The sequence below is a fragment of the Prosopis cineraria genome, unplaced genomic scaffold, assembly GCF_029017545.1.
Source record: "Prosopis cineraria cultivar Desert tree isolate PC_DT_omini unplaced genomic scaffold, ASM2901754v1 PC6, whole genome shotgun sequence".
Taxonomy (NCBI): domain Eukaryota; kingdom Viridiplantae; phylum Streptophyta; class Magnoliopsida; order Fabales; family Fabaceae; genus Prosopis; species Prosopis cineraria.
Window position 1 is genome coordinate 38,916,518 of NW_026555337.1, and position 22,829 is coordinate 38,939,346.

Consider the following 22,829-nt stretch of genomic DNA (forward strand, 5'->3'; position numbering starts at 1 on the left):
GCAGCTTTTCTCTTCTCCTTCTTTGACGCAGACCACGAGCTGATTCAATTTTTTTTGTTGCCACTAAGTTTCGTTGAGGTGAGCTGTTATTTTTCCCTTCCTCTTCAAGTTCTATAACAGCACCGAATCGTCCTCCCCTTTCTCTAGCTGAATTATGATATTCCTATTCCTTATTGTTGTCATCATAATTTAAGGAATTTGAATTGTATTTTAATTGATGATGTGCAATATTTTAAACTGGTGATGGGCTGAATGTTGATGATTGAAGTAGTGTTGAAAGTTGATTAAATAGTTGGATGAATATTGTGAGTTGAATTTGGATATCATCAAAGTGTTTGTAGAAATGCTTGAATGAGAAATTCAGGATCTATTTTAAATAATATTGGATGTTATTTTATTAATATTGAATTAGATAAAGAAATTAAATGTTAAAAATTATTGAATTTTCTTAAATGATTGATTCATGATTTGGTTAATGTTGAATGTTCTCATAGTGCTTATAAATATACTTAAAAGGCTTGTTTGTGAAAATGAGATTATTAAATTTTTATAGTGGAGTTTAGAAGAATTAAAAATATTACTCGAGAGAGTATATGTAAGTTTTGGAATTTTAAAATACCAAAATAAAAGAAACGAATACATAGAGTGCTTGTATGGCAAATTATTAAATTTAAAGGAAGCATGAGAATGGTTGATATGAGTTATTATAACTCATGGTTGAGAATAAGTTACAAGAAGATATGAGGATGAATTGAGAGTTATCAAAAGTTTAACTCAAGTATATTTAAAACATAATTGGTTAGAATATTATTTTTAATATTATTTGTATTGAACTTAAATGCCCATTAAGTGCTTGAAAAATTATTGGATAAATAATTTTAGAATTGTGATTTTGTCAGGAAATTAAGAGCATCATTATAGTTAGAGCTGTTAATTAGGGCCAGCCCGGCCCTAAAGGGCCGGCCCTTGAAGGGTCAGGGCCTAAACGGGCTGGCCCTAATAAGCCCGATTACATGTTAGGGTTCCATTTTTTAAGGCCCGGCCCTAGCCCTCAGGGCTAAAGGGCCGGCCCTCAGGGCCTCGGCCCTATTTTTTTAAAATTATTTTTTCAATTAAAAATTATAAAATATATATTTATAATTATAAAAAAAGTTATTATTCATAAAATTAAGTTTAAGAAAATAAATTTAAATTAATTTACACCACAACAATAAAGAAAACTAAAATATTTAGGTCTAATATCAAATAGCAACATCAAAGTGAATACCAATAAAAATTAAACTTAGCTAATATTATCATAATAAATAAATAAGGGATGAATGAATGCATTTAATATGTTCATTTCTTTGAATTATGTATTTAATCTTTTATTTTTTTATATTATAATTTAAAAAAAAAATATATAAACGGGCCTAAAAGGGCCGGCCCTGGCCCTAAAGGGCCGGCCTTTTTATTTTCGGGCCTAAAAGGGCCAGCCCTTTTAGGCCCGATTTACATTTTTAAAGATAAAATGGAAGTCCGGCCCTCATTTTTTTCGGGCCTAAAAGGGCCGGCCCTACGGGCTCGGCCCTAATTGACGGCTCTAATTATAGTTAAATTGAAAAGTTAGGAGAAGCAGACTTTAGAATTCTTGTGAAACTCTCAGTTGTAGCGTTTCGAATCAATTTTTAAAAAAGTGTTTATAAAATTTCTTTATTTAAATTTTACTATTATTCTTTTATAAATTATACAAATATTCTTATTAATCTTATTTTTCTAACATTTGTTTTATTGAGGCAAGTATGTTGATTTTTTTGATAATTTATATCATTGACAAGCAACATTTGAAACAGATGTATGATAAACGATATTATTTCTCAAAAATAATTTAATAATTCTATGTAGATATAAAGATTTTTATGCAATGATTGTTGTATGGAGGAAATGATAATAATTTGAACAATGAAAAATAACAGTTGAATAGTGATTGAAAGTAAAATTTTTGAAATTGTTTTTCTTGCTCCATACAAACTTGATTTTATTAAGGAAGATTGAATTCAAAACGCTAGATGCTAATGACAGTACTGTTAGCCATTGTCGTGCCATGATGCACCTAGTTAGCAGAGTGTTTATAAGAGATGCTAGCCCCGTGCGATGGCTAACGCACGTGGAATAGAGGAATGATTATTCGTGAGCATCGTATTCACACTTGTTTTCGTGATCTTCATGCCTGCACTTGATTCATAGCTTCTGTCGCACTTGTTTCGTGACTTTCTGCCGTGCTTGACTAGTTATTTGTCTTTTTAGACTATGTCTCCACGTTTGATTGGTTATTTATCCTTGTAGACTGTGTATCCACGCTTGTTATTTGTTCTGATAAAGCCCTCCTCAATTTAAAATTAAAATTTATTATTTTTATAAATTCTCTAAAAGCATTTTACCAAATTGTGTCATTTTTTGAAATTATTATATTATATGAACAGTAAAAATCTTGATAAATTTATATTGTTCTATTAGCATTGTTTAATTTTACAATTGCATTATTGAAAAGAATTGGTTTTTATTTTAATTCAAGTATATGTTTTAGACTAAATTTATTAGTTTTTTAAATTAGTTTAATTATAATTCTGATTAGAATGCTACTTACTAAAAATTTCTTTGGTATCAGATATTATAGTTGACCTTGCACCTTCTACCAATCATTAAGGGGCCCCATAGCTTTTTGGACAGTGGAAGCACTTTTTGATAATCTCATGGGTAAAAATTATATTATATTATTAGGTTGTAATTTAGTGATCCACGTATATCATAGTTAAATCTTAGTTTTATTTTACTGATATATAATATACTAGTGTGGAGCCAAGCTCCTTTGCTGAATTGGTTGACAGGTTTTGTTATTGTAAAAATGTTGGGAGGTCCGAATTATAGGGAGAGTCTATCAAAAATTTTTACAAAATATTTAAAATTTTGTTTACCTTATAATTATATATATATATATATATAAATTAGTTATCGATATTTTAGCTTACTCTTAAATAAGGCTTATAAAATATGAGTTTGTCTCATATTCCGTATTAATCATACCTTTAGTTCCGGGGTGTGATGTAAACCACTTAGAAAATTAAGAAAATATATTTAGGATTACTGGTAATGTTAGTTGAAAATCTATGATATTAGTTGTGAATTACAAGCTAATCATTTGTGATTTTTTTTCTACCTATAAAATACATTTAGAATTATATGTAACATCAATTGAGATTTTATGAAAATGAGTTGTGAATTGTAAGTCAATTAATTTGTGAGTTTGTGACTTTTTGTTATTGCTTGAAAAATCAACAAAAAAAGTATGCAATGGGAAAGAGCACAGAAAATAAGATATTAGAAGATGATTATTGTGATTAAATAGTTTATGCTTGTCGTTAGACTTGAAATTAATTTGTTGATTATTGTTATAAAGAGTGAATCCAACTGTTATATGTTTTGATCAATATATTAAAACTTAATTCCTTGTACCGAGGGAGAGGAAGGGGCAGAGGAGGGAGGACAAGCAAAAGTGAAAATGGATTTTGGGTTATGGAGGGAGGACAACAAGAAGGAAGAGGAGGAGGAAGGAGGAAGAAGACAAGCGACGCTGATGAAGGAAGAGGGAAGAGGAAGATGAGCAGCACTCATAACGGAGGAGGTGTGATGAAAAGAAAACAAAAGACGTGATTAATTTTTTTAAATCACTTTTTATATCAGGTCATTTTGTCACTTGACGTAGAAAGTAAATATTTTTTTTAATAAAATATCTTTCTTCACACTCAATGTAGTAAGTAGTTGTTTTTTTATTTTTTAAAAATTCAAAGCACTTTATAGAGTAACTATTTTTTTATTTTTTTTTAAATTCAAAGCATTTACTACATTGGGTGTGAAGCACCCAATGTAAAAATTATACTTTTTACATTGGGTGCAAAGACACCTGATGTAAAAAGTAATTAATTTTTTATTTTTTAAAAATTCAATGCACTTTCTACATTAGATGTGAAGCTTGGCAACTGATGTAGAAAATCCAACCGTCAAGTACAAATATTATAAAAATCTCACTGCCTGGAGTTTTTACATCATTTGCTTTTCAAGACCCAAAGCTATAGAACTTGGGTGTGGGTATTTTGTCGAAATGGAATGGCTTTACTTTACTATTTTCTTTTTATTAAAAAAACAAAAAAGATATGCTTGGGCATACGATAAAACAAATCCCTCATAAAATTCATAATTTGTACTAGTATTAAGTGCATATTACGTGCCAATCACTTTCATATTTTGAGAGTGTGACATCAATTTTATTTAATAACTGACGTGAAAAGTAGTTTTCATATTGGTTAAATAACCAACATGAAAAATCAACTTACTACTACACTTATTTCTACATTTCTCACTTTTCTAACTTAAAAAGTCTAGAATAATTAATGTAAAAAGTCATTTCTACTGTAGTAGAAGTTCACCTCGAGTGCTATTATGAAATTTCACACAATGCGCTATGGTGCATGATACTATTAGCCATGACACATGATATAGAGTGTATTTATCACGGTACACCTGTCCCTTAGTTACACCATTACCTCTCTATGTAATCTGTCACACTGGATGTTTGCTTGGCCGCTTCTTAATTCATTTGAAATCCAACCCTCCATGCTTCCTACGTCTTAAATACTTTGATTTGAAAGGTTACTTGCCTCCCTTGTCAATTTTAAAATGAATTTACATGGTTTTGGGATGCCAATTTTTTAAAGATTCCATACTTACTAAACCCGCCTTCAAAATTTTTTACCACATAGTAGTTTCTCATTGTATTAGTTTAATCTGTTTGTTTTTTTTTACTATAGTTGAGCTTCTTAAACTTTGTTTAATTTTATTTTACCATGGTAGGGGTTATTTGATTGATTTTAATTATATAAATTAAATTTTATTAACTATAATAGACTTTCAAATTAAGTATTTTCCTTTTCTAATATGGTTAAACTTTTTTAACTATGATAAAGGCTTTCTACCATGGTAATGGTTGGTGGAGGACATTAATCTTAATTTCCATAGTAGGGTGGGTGTAAAGTGGTTAATTTTGGAAATATTACAAAGCCAACTTAATTGGTTGTATATGGGTAGGAAATCAAAATAGTTCTTATTTTAAACAGGTTTTATTTAGTTGTTTTGGTTCAATTGGATTGGATTAAACCTAGTTTATTTTTGAAGACATGCATGAACATCTCTCCAGCCATGACAGTTTGTGATGATTTGTGCTCCAGGGAAACAAAATATGCATTTATGATTTGGCAAGTTTTAAGGGAATTGATTTCAATGTACCACAATATGAATCATCCAGATTAAAACTTGATCATCATTTAGATGTAGTGTTATTTTATTTTTCTATTTTTAATAAATTTCCAACTTAATAGTTGCAAAATCTGAAATAGAGATAATTTCAACTTTTATTTTACAAATGAATTTATCATTTAAAAGTTCAAATTTTAAAACTTTAAGTATGAGCAAGACTACTAAAATTGAAGGATGTGACTAGATTTATTCATTGGGGGCGCTTGGATCATTCTTTTAGGTAAGTTATATTTTTGGAACTCATTAAGTTTAGTTAAGGTAGAATCTAATTTTAAAAACAAACATTTATGAAAATATTAGCAGATTTTCCACCAACAATGAAGTGTGTGTTTGGATAAGGAAATAATTGATTTTTGGCCCAAAAAATTGATTCTCCAGAAAATTATCCAAACATTTTGGGTAATCAATTTCTGGGCAAAAAATCAATTTTTCATGGAAGTTGAGAACCCAAGCATCGGTGGAAAAGCTTGAGAAAAATTGCAAAGAAAGGTCCACAAAAAAATTACAAATAAAGCACATAATTTAATAAAAATAAAACCAAACTCTCTTCCCTTCTCTTTCTTTTCTTAATAAAATTCAAACCTTATATTCTTAAAAAATTGATGTTTGATATTTAAAAATTAAATTATATAGTAATTTATATAGTTAAAATTGATTCTGATTAAATTATTTAAATATTTTTAATTTTGTTAAAATCAACTTAAAAAAAATAGTATCCAAACAGATTGTGTTATAATATAATTAATTACGATTAAAATATACTACTTAATTAATTATTTTCATAATTTATTATATCTGATTGAAATTCAAATGGGCACGAAGTTTTTATATTGATAATAAGAGTCAAATTCGCGCCTATATGACCAACTAGACCAAGATATTGATAATGATAATGATAATGAAGCCATTGGTCAGTCAGCTCGTGGCTTCAGTTTACAAGCATTGGACGACCTCCCATTAAAAAGGAAAAAAAAAGAAAGTAACTTACACAGATCTTCTTCTATTGTCAAGAGTCAACTTAAGATTTGTTTAATTTCAGCGAAAAATTAAAAACTTCTGGTTGATAGAGAGTGTTTGTATAATATATCATCTATTACAGGAAAGTTTTTGCCAATGTTTGTTTAAAAACAAAAAAGGGATAGTTCCAGTCATAGAATCATAGTTAAGAAATGGAACAAGGCATGGATATCATCGAAATCCCCTCACATATTTTCTCCACAATTGCATCAGTCAATGCAGAGGAAATATTTTTTTTTTTCATTACAATATCTCAATTGCATCTAGCTTCATACTTTATCTACCTCTATTTTGGGTCCTAAAAACAAAGCACCACTTTATTCAAATTTATTTTTCTTATGATGATAGCTTAATGTTTTGGAAGGAGAAGGACCAATACATCTAACGTAGATAACCTCAAGGATTCAATCCAAACAACAACAACAACAACAACAAGAAGCCTTTATTCCACTAGGTGGGGTCGGCTACATGAATTACAAGACGCCATTATGCTCTATCATTTATCAAGCTTTTAGGAATATTATTAATTAAAAGATCGCGTTCAACAATTTTCAAGAGTGTTCTCTTAGGCCTTCCTCTACCCTGCTTAATTGGACTCAAAGTTATATGTTCCACTCTTCTCACTGGTGCCTCTCGTGATTTTTTTGTACATGCCCAAACTATCTCAACCAATTTTCTACCATTTTTTTCATAATAGGTGTTACCTTCACTTTTTCGTGTGCATGTTTATTTTAAATTTTATCTTTACATGCATGTCCGCACATCTATCATAATATTCTCATATCTGTTACTCCAACATTATGCTTTTGTTGTCCCGTTTGAGCCCAGCATTCACTTACAAGAACATCAAAATACACATAATTAAAAACTTAATAGTAGTTCATTAATATCATATATCTGCTGATTGAATCACTATCATTGAGTCCTCCGCTTCAAGAATTCAACACTTGAGAAGGTGTTTTCTCACACCTGGGATGTGAATGTTGGATATGTATTGCTCCCAATTTATGCTTTCCACATCAAATCCAAAGTTCTTCATCTCTTCACCAGACATTTCTCCATATAACCTCTATGTATTGCCATTGTCAAACCTAGCCAAAAATCCAAACACCACACTCCATGCTCAATGCCACAAGTTACATATCTACAAAAGTATATATAGTACCCTACATACTGAATACGTATTCCTTTGTAAATTGAGAATCAAAAATGTTTATGAACATATGGGGAAAATAATCAATCAAAAAAGTAATTCAAAGAAATGCTTATGCAGATCAAATCTAATTATATTAGAAAGAAACTGGTAAGCAAGTCAAACATTTTTTTTTCCTTTTCAGATGAGGTTGCATCTAAAATGTGTGTGCTAGTTTGGAGTTGAGTCAGAAATTATTTCAAAAAGAGATTTATCTTTGAAAAATCAATCACTAATACAACAAAAATGACATCAAGTGGTATCTCATTAAGTGGAGTTAGCTATATATGTACTATCACAAAACACCATCATGCATGGTTACTTAGTTATGAGAATATACTTACCTTGCTTTATAAAATGTATATGGCCGATAGAGATTAGCCATGTGAATAAAAATCTCTGCTTTCTTTATGGACTTGTTTTGAAGGATTCTACGGAGGTTAGATTCAAGGTTTGTAGAATCCAACAATAATCCACTTTGCCTTGCCATTTCCATTGAAATGTAAGAAGAGAAGTCATCCAAGGAGCTGAAGAAGTTCATGCTCTTAATGCAAGTTGGATTATTTCCATTATTTGAGTTTGGCAACGGAAATGAGTTAAAATGGCCACAAGCATAGTAAAAAATGTCTCCTAATAAAATAGGGTTTTCAGAAGAAGATCCAATATGGTACACGTTTAATTCTGGTGTTGCAGCAGCTCCATGTCTTGCAATTGCAGCCATTGTGGCATTGGCAACCATATCCACTGGAATCTGCGACACATGCCATAGACAATTAATACCTAACATAAAAAAAGTATAAAATTCAAGCTTAGTCTTTCTTTGTTTTTTTTTTTTTTGGGTTTCCTATGGTTATCTCTCCATTAAAGCCAATCCTATTTGAATTACTGTCGAGTACTAAATGTGAGTATCTCTATCAGCAAAGATTTTAACATTGGTTCATCACGTTGTAAAGGACTAGTCTCTTCTACTAAACTCAAGCCCCGTTGGTAATTCAAAGCTTGGTTTTTAAATAGTATATAAATGCTTCAACAATCAACAGCCAAAGAATTTAGGAGAACTTACCAAATCTACAACAGCTTGGGGATCTCCAAGTAATCCTGGGAGATTACCCTTCCCATAATTAAATATCAATGGCTCAAGAACTCTGCTTCATGATGAAAAAGTGGACATGTGATGGAATGGATCACAGAAAGAAGAAGAAAATATTAGAAGATGATTATTGTGATTAATCAGTTTATGCTTGTAGTTGGGCTTGAAATTAATTTGTTGATTATTGTTATAAAGAGTGTGAATTCATCTGTCATCTGTATGTTTTGATCAATATATGACAACTTAATTCCTTGTATTTTTGTTCCAAACTTTATTAAAAATTTAAAAAGTAATATACGTAAATTTTGGCAGGAAAAGTCTTCTGCTGAAATCATACCAGGTTCTCTTATACATTAGACAACTTCAAATTTTACTAAGACGAAATTTGATTATTGTATTTAATAAATAATAAATGGTGAAACCCTGATATGAGAAAATGGCAAGGCATATATGATAGACTAGCACCTGTATCCTTGAATCCAACCAGGAAATGGCTCTCTGTAAGAGCTTTCAACCACAGAAGGACGAAGTTTGATCACCGGTACGCCATCTCTGAAGTTGTTTATTAACATCTCTCCCATTGCCTTTGTGAATGAGTACGTGTTTGGCCATCCATACATCTTTGCCCTGTTCATGCATGCATTACGTACACTTCTAAAAGCAATAAAACTTAATTGAAAATCTTATTCATAGTTAGATCTATTAATTTCAAAGAGACTTATCCTCCAACGCATGTACCTCTCAATTCCCAGCTCTTTCATCTTCTGAGTGGCTTGATTCTGTTTGACTGAATTCACCATTTCAGATGCCAAGTTTAGTTCAAAATCTATATCATGTTCTGTGATTGCCCTAGCTCTTCCTTGTCCGATGTAAAGTGGCTTCTCCATTATTATCCCGTGTCTTTCTCCATCACCAACATAAGCTGAATATCGCATTATATATATATATAGTCTTTAAGTAAATTTCTCTACGATTATAAAATGAAACAGATGTTATATTGTGTTCTAGTAATATATATATATATATATACAGGCCTGTTGATATGTGAAGGAAAAGACGAAGATTCTTGCATTTCTTTGCAAAGTTTAGAAGATGAGAAGGTCCTTTGGTATTTGTGTTCAAAGCCACGTCGTACCTGAAAGTGAATGTGAAAGCAGAAAGTTTATTACAAACACACACATACGCTAGAAGAGTTGAAGCGATGAATTGATCTTAGTCTTCTCATGAAAAAATGGTTAAGTGTTAAATTTTTTTTTTCTCGAACTCGTCACTCAGGGTTAAGTATCCTGAACTCAATTTTTTATTTTTTCTATTTTTAAAAAATATTTTTTATATTATAATATTACATATTCTTTTTCTAAAAATAAATTATAATGTTCAAAAATTAAAAATAAGTAATATAAATTCAAATTTTAAAGTATAAATATATTTTAAATTCTAAATTTAATTTAAAAATTAAAATATTTTATTTTTTAAGAATAAAACAAAAAACAAGCCTAAACAAGCAGCATGAGCCACAGACTGCTTTTACAAGACTTAAACATGCCAGACTTAGAAGGCCAATTATCCCAAAAATACCTACTTTTTAGAGGCCAACCTCTTATAAAATCTAGACTTAAACAGGTAGCCCATTTTTGGAAAATTTAGGCTGCTAAGCTGGGACTTTATAAGGGTTTAGGTTTAAAAAATTAGGCATTTTTTGGGATAATCAGGATTCTATAAGCCTAGCATGTATTCCCAACTTGTTGAGCCACCTATTGAAGCCTTGATTTTATAAACGTTTGTGTTTGAAAAATTAAATTAAGAATTTTTGGAATAATCAAGCCCACTTAAACTTTGAAATATAAATTTGAACTTTAAAATATACGTTTGTACTTTAAAATTTGAATTTATATTACTTATTTTAAATTTCTGAACAATATAATTTGTTTTTAGAAAAAATATGTAATATTATAATAAAAAAAATTATTTTTAAAAAATTTAAAAATAAAAAATTGAGTTCAAGACAAAAGTGACCCTAGGTGACTAGCTATTTCAATGGCAAAAGTGACCCTATTAAATGCTGATTGGACATCACATGTGGCAAAAAAGTCAACAAAATAGTTGACTAACAAAGCATGGCCGTCAATGATAGGGGAGCTTAAGTTTCAAACTTTTAGGATAAAAATGATCCAACTTAAAGTTCAGGGTAACAATACAGTAGACTATGATAAGTTTGAGAGCAAAAATGACCTTTTAACTTATTAAAAAAAATGACTACATGGTTATACCAAAAAAAAAAAAAAGTGGCTACATGGTTGAGTAACAGATTGGTTGTGCAGATCATATTTAATGCACAATGTCATCTTCAGATTCTGTCCTATTAATAAACTCTTTTTTTAATATTCACCTGACATGATAGATGAGATGTAGATTAAAAAAAAAATTCTGAAATGAATCATACATATTATAATATAAAGATATAAAGAATTATATTGAGTATAGCCAAAGATATATATACGACCGTCAGTTCAGTGTATCCATTCAAAGGAAAAAAATAAATAAATAAAGAAAGAAAAAAATTATATGAAGAGAGAAGTTTTAATTATATGTACTTTATCGTATCAGCATCTTGTGATGTTCATTTGTATATCTAAGCTATTATGAGTAGTAATTAACCTCTCATCGAAGGAGGTAGCGGCTGCAGAGTTGACAACGACGTGAACTTGCTTTGCGATATCAGTTGCAGTGTGAGGATCCATCCCCAGATCAGGTTAACACACTGTTCCAACTACTGGGATCAGCTTACTCATCATGAACTCCACGTACCTTTCTCCATGAACTTGTTTGATAATCTTGAACAGTTCACATTCTATTATCTGCATATTCATCACTCATAATGATCCACCACCACAAAATATATGTGAGTACCTGCAAGTGATTGTGTTGTTATATGTCAGGAAATTTAAAACGTCAAAACTCACTTCAGCTTTGAGTCTCTCCACGGCTGCTTCCTTGTCTTTTGCCTTGATCAACACAAAAAGCTTTCCGGTTTCTGGAACAATCCTCAAGATCTTCTCCACAATAACTGCACATTTTAAATGCTTCTCGGTGTTAATTAGTTTCTATCTAAACTAATAGAACGCAAGGAAAAGAAAGTGAAACAGTATTACCTTTGGCCACAAACCCTGTTGCACCAGTGATGAGGAAGTTCTTGCCTCTGAAAAAGTTGACGATGCCAATAGATCGTTCAAAAGTTTCTGCAGGCATGTTAATGAACGACGTCGCTGTGCTGCTAGTGTTGCCTTGAAGAAGACTCTCTCCTGGCTTCTCGCGAACACTAGCACTGAGGTTTCCACCATAGCTTTCGCTGCTATTCTGGCTGCAAATAACTCCAGGATTCTTCTTCTTGGATCTTCCATTCTGAATGTGCCTTTGAAATTGGAAGTTAAGAAGAGTCTTGCTAGAACAATATTCATGTCGGAACAACGATTTAAGAATCACTGGATGGCTATTATACGATGAAGAGTTTTGAGATGCAGAAGCTGAGAAGAGGGACCTCATGATCAAAACTCTGAATTCCCTGTGCTGGTTGAGTTCATGGCTTGTATGTGTATGAGCATGTGTATATATATACATACAAGTAGATAAATGATCGAAACTACCTGCTTAATCTCAGTAGGAGAAAATCCGTTCTTCTGTTATTAGTTAACACTTTTTTAGGAAAAAATAATTAATATTTGTGAGTACGACCTTGCAGGATATCCAATTTTCAATGTAATTAATATTTTATAGATGTAACATGTATACATTACATAAATTATTAATATGAAAAGGTATAATGATTACAATAGTAATTTAGTTATGTCACGTGTAAACAATTTCTTTCATATCTATCTTGAATATCTTCTGAACATCACGAAAGGCACCCATGTGTGTATATATATATATATATGATAAACTTGTGTGGTCCACCTTAATTATATATACTAGGCAAGTTTAGTCTAGCTAAGCCTAACATTAGATTTCTTTAATCATGTAATGCATATATATTTCTATCAAGATAAGATATAGATGAAATGTCTAGGCCAAAAACCAAAAAGACTAATAGCCTATAAAAATTAATTTAATTAATAAGAATTTGGCTCATGACCTATAAATTCATGAATTAAAATCTTACTATGAAGACCTTGTTGGTGGCATAGTTTAGCCAACTTTCTACTATACTTGAATCTAAGTCCCTTCTAATGGCAACATAGAAAAGCCCTCTACAAGTGACATAAACTAGCCTAGACTATAATCGTGCGGGTGATTTATATGTAACATGTTGGCTAGACTCAATTCATCCAAACATTTTTTTTAGAGAAAGAGTTGAGAGTCAATTTTGCCCTTAAACTTTTCCTTAAGGTCTGCGAGTACCCTAAACTTGACATTTGGTCATTTCTACCCTTGAACGTTTGAAATGTGTTGTCTCATCACTCCACCATTAATACACCATAACATCCATTTTTTGGTAGAAGATGTGTCCCACCATTTTTTTTATTTTTTGTAATAAAATATTGGGTTAAGAGTCACTTTTGCCCTTGAGTTCAAGGTACTTGCAGATGCAAAGGTAAGAATTCAAGGTACCTACAAACCCGAAGAGAAAAGTTTAAGGAAAAAAGTGACCCTTAACCTAATATTTTATTATAAATTTAAACTTATCATGAGCAATATTAAGTAGACCTGATTTCATTAAATTATATTTTATAAGTTTATCCTTTGTTGTCTTGTTGCAGATATTGAATAGAGGATTGAGGGAGAAGAGGGAGAGGGAGAGGAGAAATCACTTGAACTAACTCCAAATATGGATTCGTCTACTATTGAGAGTGAAAATGTTGTAGTTTTGGAGGGTAATGATGGTTAGGAAGAGCCACAAGACTTGGACTTGGGTCAACTTTCATTTTGTTGATTGTTCTTTTAACTTTTATTATATATGTTGAATGAGATGGTAGCTTGTTATTTTGTTGGATCGTTATTTTGGACTTTGAACTTGTGTGCGTTGGATGGTTATTTTGGACGTTGAACTTGTCTGTTGGATGGTTATTTTGGACTTGAACTTGGACTTGCTTGTTGATGTATTGAAAATCAGTATTTTGATGCATAATGTGAAAAATCAACATTGAAATCACAAAAAAAAAATGGTGGTTGTAATTTACTATTCAAGCTAGTCGAAATAGACTCGAAGCTTGAAGGGATTCAACTCGAGCTTGACCAGGCTTTCGAGAAATTAGGGCTTGTTTGGAGCTAGTCCAAATAAACCCAACCAAAGTAGAGCCTGGCCCTGTATTACTAGCTCTAGTCAAAGTCATGTGCCCTTTGAAAGCTTTTTTCCTTTTTTTTTTTTGGGAAACCTGCTGCCTATATGATACTCCCTTTGTTCAAAAATATAATATATTTTTTAAAGATAGATGTTAAACAATATAATGTATTTTTAGTTTCTCAGTATGTAATTAATGAGTTTTTTTTTAAAAAAATACCCATACAAAATAAACCACTCAGTAGTTTATCTTTAAGTGAGACATCCTATTAAATAAAGGTAAATATAAAAAGATGATATTAATTTAAAGAAAATTAACTAACTTATTGGGAGGTATAATTTGATTAAAAATACCTTATATTTTTAAATGAAAAAACATACGTTATACATTTTAAATTTAAATAAACAGACACATAAGTATAAAAGTGAAAATGAGAATAAAAGTAATCCCAAAAATTCTATTCAATAATAATTATATTTAAAAAATTAAAAATTATGTTCAAAATGTTAATTATTTAAATAATTGTAAATAAAAAAGTCACAATTACAAATGAGGAAGCAATGATAAATAAGTTATAAACTATTATAGAATCTAGACCACAATATAATGTATTAATAATTAATTGATGGCTTTAAAAAAGGTAAAGTGAAACATCAATCTCTTTTGTCCCGTTTGGTACAGGAAAGTGTTTTCGGTGGAAGCGAGAGTGAAAATAGAAGTGAAAGTATAAATGGAAATAAAAGTAGCTCATGGAAGTGAGATGAAAATTTTATTTATTATCGAATCCCATTCCCGCCATCGCGGCATTTGCAAAGAAGAGTAAATAACAAAACCAGGTACAGCAAGAAATACAACAGATCTGTTTAAGAAAACCATTTTTATTCCAACCATCTTTACAATTTTATGAAGATTAAACGGATCAGATCTAAAACGATGACCTTCAAAACAAACAAACAAACAAACAAAAAAAGAGGGCGAAGGAAACTGGAAGAAGTACAGTGATTAGAAAATAAACGTTTCTGCCAATGTTTTGTATACTTCAATATTTGTTATGGGAATGCTTCTGCCAATTTTAAAAAAACAAAAGAAAAGAAAAGAAAAGAAAAGCATGCATGATTCCTGATTGAGTTGTCTCTAACTGCAAATTAGGATGGTGTAGATTTTTCGTATAATTATTAAATTGAAATATTTTAGATAAAAAAATTCAATATTGCTAACTTAGATGGAATTCTTGATAATATTTTCATACTGACACATTGTTGATTTCAACCATGCATGTGTCTAGGTTAAGGAGAAATTCTTGTGTAGAATTGGTGCACCACTCGTCATGCATGCTCTTTTTAATAAAAACATGTTATGTCAAATGATTGTAAATATAAATTGATTATGTCATTGATGATAAAAAAGAGAGAGAAAAGATATTGGATAAAACATGTTATATTTCTCTTGGATAGAACATGAATGATGTGTTGCACCGAGTCCACACTAGAATTTTTTCTGGGGCAAAATCTAACTATTGGCCAGATGGGTCATAAAGTTTCATTGGCTCTACAAAGCAAAAGCGTTGTCTGCTTTGGTGTTGGGAAGGATTTAGATTCATTGGTTGATTTAAATCTAGTCATTCAATGAGTATATCACATGACATGGTAATAATTGTTCAATTCAATAAAACGATTGTCAAAGATTTTGTTATATAATATTCAAAAAGTATTGAATCTCAAATTTTTGGAGAAAACAACAGGACATAAAGAGTGTTCTAATCTTGATGATTCTTTTAAATTTGTTGAAAAAAATATATTTTGATCATTTTTAAGTATAGATGAAATCAACCATATATTTTGATAATATATTTTCAAGCCTTAAGTTCACTTGTGGATTGAAATTTTAATTGTGAACTTTGAAATTTTATTTAATACTGATGAGTGAGAGAAGAAAACAAAAGCCCATTTGCATTTACCCATGACAATCAATTCTCCATTTAATTCTCAATGACATTTGGATTTTAATGATACAAAGATGACTTGGTACATCTATCAATTCAATATCAATTTTCCTCCTTCTTTAATAAACAAAAATTTAGGTAAGTTAGGTTTCAAGATCTCCAAAACATACTTTTAGGCTCAAAAAATGTTTATAAAAATACTTACAGATTACCCACCAATAATATTCACACAACTGGCATTGAAATTTACACTCACGACAACTTTGTAAGTTATGAACCAAATCTTATTAATTGAATTAACCTTTATTAGTTGATATCAATTTTTCTACATCATGAATAATATATGTCCTATTCTTGATTGTTACCTACAACGCATGGAATGGGATGGAGTCACTAGAGTCTAGAGTTAGAAGATTGAAATGTATTCCAAAAACTTTTATATATATGCGAGCTTTGATTAGTCATTACTCTGATGAAGTTTCCGCGATATGCATATTGTAGAATAGGTTGCTTATGCTATAAAACAAGACATCAAAATCTTTGGTCACATTCAACAGTTACAACTGATGAGGAGGGAAAGAAAAGTATGCAATAAAATGTATATTTATTTAAGAAAGAGATCAGTTTGTGTATATTGTATCGAATATGAAAAATGAACTAATATTTATTTGTTTGGGAGTCATATATAATTTGCTATTTTCGCTTAAAAAAAACCAATAAATTAGCCACAGAATAAATTTTTGTCACTAATTTCGTCGCAAATTTATGATAAAATTTAGTAACAAAATGTTCCATCACTAAAAATTTTATCACTTTTTTGTCAATAAACTATTAGAAATAATTTAGAATAGAATTTACTGACAAAAATGTTCGTCATTAATTTTCATGATATTTTATTGTAATTTTGCGACATAATTTTGCAAATCTTTTCATCATAATTCTTTTACTAATTCCATCACAAATTGTTTTAAATTTTATTATATGATTTATAGTATATACATTTATACATAATTTATTATTTAGTGATGAAAAATTTTTGTCACCAATTCCATCACTATGGAATTTGAAATTTCATAGTTAATGAATTAGTAACAATGATTTTACCAATAACTTATGCTATCTCTAACCTGTTTAGTGATGAAATTTTTTATTACTAATCCTACATTTTTTTAGTGAGATGTAATCTTATATATATAAATATATATATCAAATATATGTATCAATCTGGATTATACATATAGCCATTTAATTTATTCGTGGAAAAGCTGAATTAGCACTTAAAAGACTTTTCTTGACCCATTTTCAACATCATCAATCGTATGTATGTCCTGGTCTTCTTGATAATGTTACATATAACGTGTGGAATGGGTGAAGTATTGGAAGTTATATGTGATAAAGTTGGAAGACTTGAATATATTCCAAAGACTAATTAGCCATGCTCTCATGAAGTTTGTTTATATTTCAAAGACTAATTAAGTCGGGCTCTCATGTAGTTTGTTTGGCAGTGTCAAATACAAACAATATTGAAAATGAATGGTGATAGAGTAATAAAAACCTTGTGGTCCACCAGGCTTACTTTCCTCTAAAGACTATTGGCATATAATGTTAGGATCTAAATATGATCAATATTATACTATTCATAGCAAAGCTATCGCCCCACATTTACTCAGAGATTCTTTGGTTTTTTTATTTTTATTATATTTGCATAATTTAATCCAGAAATATTTATATTTTTACATTATGGATTAGTGATTGCTTTAATTTTATTTTATCAATATATATATATATATAATAAAATCCACACATGAAAATATACTATCTAAAAGCTATGAATCCAACAATTCATTTTTCATGCTGTGTGATGTCCCAAAAGGAGCATGTTTACTCCAAATCATGTGGCTGGATAACAAAATTTGAAATGACTTGGTTTATAAAAAATATGAATTTCTATATTTTTTATTTTTTATCGCACATTCAGCACAACCTGTAGCCATTTGAAGGCCTCTTTTACAGGCTAGTAAATTACTCATCGCTGAGAAATCCAGAGTTTGAAATGGCAGTATATATCCTTCAACCAAACTCTATGTGTTAGTCTCACAACATGATGATTTGAATATGTCTGCAAAAACTAACATCCCAATTAAAATTCATTAAAGTCATCAAGTCAGTGCTGTTTGGAATTCACATTTCCTTCCAAACATTAATAGAAAGGCCATATACTCCAACCTTCAAGCAGAGATCTTTTTCAACAAGTTTTCTGCCAATAAGAATGCCATTCCATGCCCAAGAGGCATTAGAGCTAATTGGGAGGCTTGCAAGGAATGTAGAACATGCCTCGCCAGAATTAAAAAAAAATGAACATATTACCAGGAGAATTAGGATTTTCTTTTTTCTTTTTTTTTCTTTCTTTGCTTTCTGTTTTGTTGTCCTTTTAGTCTCTATTTTCAGTTTGGGCTTTCTTTAGTTACCTTTCTTTTTTTTTTTTTACGCCAAACTTTTTCAATGGGTTTACAGTTTCTGTTTTTAAAGGCCCTTTTATTTTTACTCGTTTGATATTTTAATAGGGAAAATTGTATACAAAGGTCGTTGAAATATATTATTCACATATAAAAATCAATAAAATTTGAATTAGCACTACATGCCATGAGGTTTGATATGAAAATAAGATTAAAGTTGAAATGATGAAAACAACCCTGTATGAGTTGATTAAATAAGGAATTAATTCTTGTTAAAATAGAATGAGGATTTATTAAATAAGAAATTGATTTTTCTTAAAATGAAATAGGACTTATTTTTTCTCGAATAAGGAAAGTAAACACTTTTATCACTTTTACTCATAAGTCATTCTTATTAAGGTTAGAACATGCCTTGCCAAAATCAAAAAGCATTTACAGAAGTACTTGCAAATTAATTATTACCAATGAGCTAGGTTCTCATGTTGAAAGCTGTATTTGAACTCAAGACTGTGTGACCAACATTTTATCGGTTGATATCAATTTTTCTACATCATGAATGATACACGTCCTGTTTTTTATGGTGTTAACTACAACGTGTGTGGAATGGGATGGAGTCATTAAAGTCATGTAATAGAGTTAGAAGATTGAAATGTATTCTCGAACTCTAGCAAATGAGAAAGCATAGCTCCCCTTGCTTTTATCCATTGCAAATAATTCTCCATTTTAATCTCAACATCTATATTTTAATAATATAAACATGACTTGGCACATCTATCAATTCAATTTTGAAATAATTTTAATTCAAATTCTATCACATGTACCAAATAGTTACTTTAAATTATAACATTAGTGCAAAATACTATTTTAATGACACTATTTTTGTAACAGTTCTACAAAGAACTGTGATAATAATATATTCAACGGCGAAGTAATAAATATTTTGTAAAAGGGATGCTATTACAGCGACAATTCCAACTATCGCGATAATACATTGGCTTTTTATTTTATCTTTAATTTTATAATATACAAATAAATTATTATATTTTTCTTATGAATTAATATTATAAATTATTTTTTAATATCTTATTTGTATAATAACATTTATTGTATTTTAATTTTAGTATAATTTATTATGCATTCTTAAATTTTTATTTCTAATATGCATTATTAAATTTTAATTTAATATTTATTATTACTGTTTAATATAATGATATTTTATATTTATTATGATTATTATTATTTAAAAAATTACAAACAAAAATATGTTGTGACAACAGTCCCTAAACATGACTGAAGTATATATCGGTTATGTTAATGCAATTTTAGTCAAGAATTTAGTTGAAGAATTTACAGTGTTCGATTATGATAATTGAAGTATATATCGGTAATGTTGATGCAATTTTAGTCAATAATTTAGTTGAAGAATGTTTAGCATGATTTGATATCCATTGCTTTGCTCTTTAAGAGGTGAAATCTTGCCTTAACTATGTGCAAGAGGAGGGGCACTCATTGGGCATTGTATGCAAAATCAATCCTTCATAGAAGAAGACTTGCATGCAAGACTGAGTGGTACCAAAATATTTTGCAAATGGATCATTGCTTGGGGTGGATAGATGGGTTGTATGTTCTTGTTTGATATTGACTTTTGCTATTTACTTTGCTTCCTTGTCAATCTCCCTTAATATTAAATAATATTATATAATTTTTTTTAATTAAATGATTTATGCATGTCAGTTTCAATTAAATTTTAGTGTATTGTTTAGAATTTATGTGTTTAAATTATATTTTTATTTAAATGAAAATTTTAATTTTTAAATCAAGCGTTAATATTGCTAAAAAATTGTTTATTTTATTTTTTATTTTTTTGTAAATACCCAATCACGGCGACATTAAGCAAGTGAACTGTAGCTATAATTGCCAATTACGGCGACAGTGGCCTCTTGAAACTATTGATGTAATTAATAATTATGACATTAGTTTTGAGGTTCAATTGTCATCGTAAATATTAAATGATCATTTTTTGTGACAATTTCTTTACCAACTGTCGTGAAATATTTTTTTTAAAAAAATTAATCTTTTAATCCTTCAACTTTTAACTTAATTGTAACTCAGTCTCTCAACTATAACTCTTTGCGACTCAATCCCTCAACTTTTGATTTACCTATAATTCGATCCTTATTTTTTATTTTTTTTAAATTTCTTATCAAATAAAAGGAATAAAAAAATGCTCATATATTATTCTAAAATATCCTCTTCTAGCTCATTGATATGAGATATAAGCTAATATGAAAAAAAAAAATAAACAAAAGTTCAAGGACTAATTTGTATGTGATTCAAAAGTTGAGGAACTGAGTCATAGGCAAGTCATAGTTGAGGGATTGAGTTACAAGTGAATTAAAAGTTGAAGAACTAAAAGATCAATTTTTTCTATTTTTTTATTATTTTTACACATTTAGTTCTAATACATTCTGACCTGTGTTACAAAAATAACTTCTCAACTATCGCAAAAATTGTTTTTGGCACTAATGTAAGAACTTAAACATATCATTTCATTAATTTAAATAATGTGTCATCATATATATATATATATATATATATGTGTGTGCAAATCAATTTTGAATCAATGTATCTATCGATTGAATTAAAATGATTGATATAACATTAAAAATTGGTTATAATATTTTGAGATAATATTTGACATAAATTTTTCTAAATCATGAATAATACATATGTTTTTGATGATGTTACGTTAACTAAAATGTGTGGAATGGGTAAAGTCTTTGAAGTCATCTAATATATATATATATATATATTCCAAAAAACTTATATGTTGATGCGTTAATGTTAACTTCAATTAGTGGCTCTCATGAATTTTCTTTTACAGCAGTATACATATAGTAGAAAAGGCTGCTATAAAACAAGAGATCAAAATCTTTGGTCCCATTTGATAGTTACAAACAATAAGGAGGGAAAGAAAAGTATGTAATAAAGTGTATCCTTCAACAAAGCTATCACTTTGTGTATTGTATTGAACACAAAAAATTAAATAATATTTATTTGTTTGGGAGTCATACAATTTGCTATAAATCTTATATATATATATAGGTCAAATATATATGTCAAGCTGGATTATATATATATATATAAGGCCATTTAATTTTATTCATGAAAAAGCGGAATTAGCACTTAAAGGACTTTTTTTAATCCATTTTCGACATCATCAATTGCATGCATGTCCTGTTCTTCTTGATAATGTTGCATATATATAACGTGTGGGATGGGTCAAATCTTTGAAATTATGTGAAAGAGTTTAAAGGCTTAAATATATTCCAAAGACTGATTGATTAAGTCTTGCTCTCATGAAGTTTGTTTTGCAGTGTTAAATACAAACAATATTGAAAATGAATGGCAATAGATTAATAAGTAATAAAAAACCGTGTGGTCCATGAGGCTTACTTTTGTCTAAGATTATTGGCATCTAATGTTAGGGTCTAATATGATCAATATTATTATTCATAGCAAAGCTATCACCTGGCATTTACTCGGAGATTCTTTGATTTTTTATTTTTTTTAAGTTCTAACTAAAACACTGAAGAAAGGTAAAGCGCCATGCCTTTACACGGTAATGACTTGGTTTATGAACAATACGATTTTCTATAATTTTTTATACAAATATTTTTTTTTGATAAGTCGGAAAGAATTTTGGGAGAATTGCACATAAGGGCCCTATAATAAAAAAAATTGCACCAAAGATCCAAAATATTCTGAATTGCTTTTACTGGGTCAAAGGTTCCAATACAAATACTCCATCCGTTCAAAAATATAAGATATTTTTTAAGGAGTTAGACGTTTAAAAATTAAGGCATTTTTAGTCTTTTAAAATATAATCATTACTTTTTTTTTCAAAAATACCTTTATTAATAGTGACTTTATATTTATTGTAAGGTGTTTAATAAAGGTAAATCTAAAAAGAGATGACTAGTTGAAAAGTAAGTAATTACTTTATTAGAAAATGAGATTCAATTAAAAATATTTTATATTTTTGAAGACGTATGTTTTTTATAAAATAAAATATATCAAAAGTGAAACAAAAATAGTAGAATATAAGCAAATGTTTTGCATACATTCCCTTCTTGAAAATGCCTTCCACGCCCTCAAACTGTCAAGTGTTTTGCATGATGTTGTCTCTAATTCGTCCCTCCCTCGTGTTTTTTTTTTTTTAAGTACTATACGTTAATCATTATACTTGGCTTGGAACTTATAGCGGCTTTACATAAAACTATTTGGATTTTGGACCACTTTTTTCTTAACAAAATAAAATAAAATAATCATGCTTAGCCTATTTTAATTTCAGGCCGAACACTTTCTCTCACTTGTAATTTGTTTCTTTGGATTAGTTAAATGTGTATTATTTTATAAGAAAATGTAAGAATATTAAATTATATGCACAGTAATTGATTTGAATAATCGAAAATTATAATGGAGAAAAACTCGGGAAAAAAAA

General features: G+C 29.4%; 1 protein-coding gene across 1 annotated transcript; it reads right to left on the reverse strand.

The window, feature by feature from the left end:
- Nucleotides 1-7,401: 7,401 nt before the first annotated feature.
- Nucleotides 7,402-11,389, reverse strand: LOC129314137 (fatty acyl-CoA reductase 2, chloroplastic-like). The gene is made up of 7 exons (XM_054957508.1): nucleotides 11,307-11,389; nucleotides 9,683-9,783; nucleotides 9,387-9,570; nucleotides 9,114-9,275; nucleotides 8,622-8,703; nucleotides 7,903-8,309; nucleotides 7,402-7,510 (listed from the first exon to the last, which is right to left on the reverse strand). The coding sequence occupies exons 1-7, from the start codon at nucleotides 11,387-11,389 to the stop codon at nucleotides 7,402-7,404; spliced, it is 1,128 nt and encodes a 375-aa protein (XP_054813483.1).
- Nucleotides 11,390-22,829: the final 11,440 nt, after the last annotated feature.

Coding starts and splice junctions, on each gene's coding strand:
- LOC129314137 (XM_054957508.1), bottom strand. CDS start 11,389: ATGGATCCTCACACTGCAACTGATATCGCAAAGCAAGTTCACGTCGTT. Junction 9,784..11,306: donor GCTACCTCCTTCGATGAGAG/GTTAATTACTAC, acceptor ATTCACTTTCAG/GTACGACGTGGCTTTGAACA. Junction 8,310..8,621: donor CCCAAGCTGTTGTAGATTTG/GTAAGTTCTCCT, acceptor CATGTGTCGCAG/ATTCCAGTGGATATGGTTGC.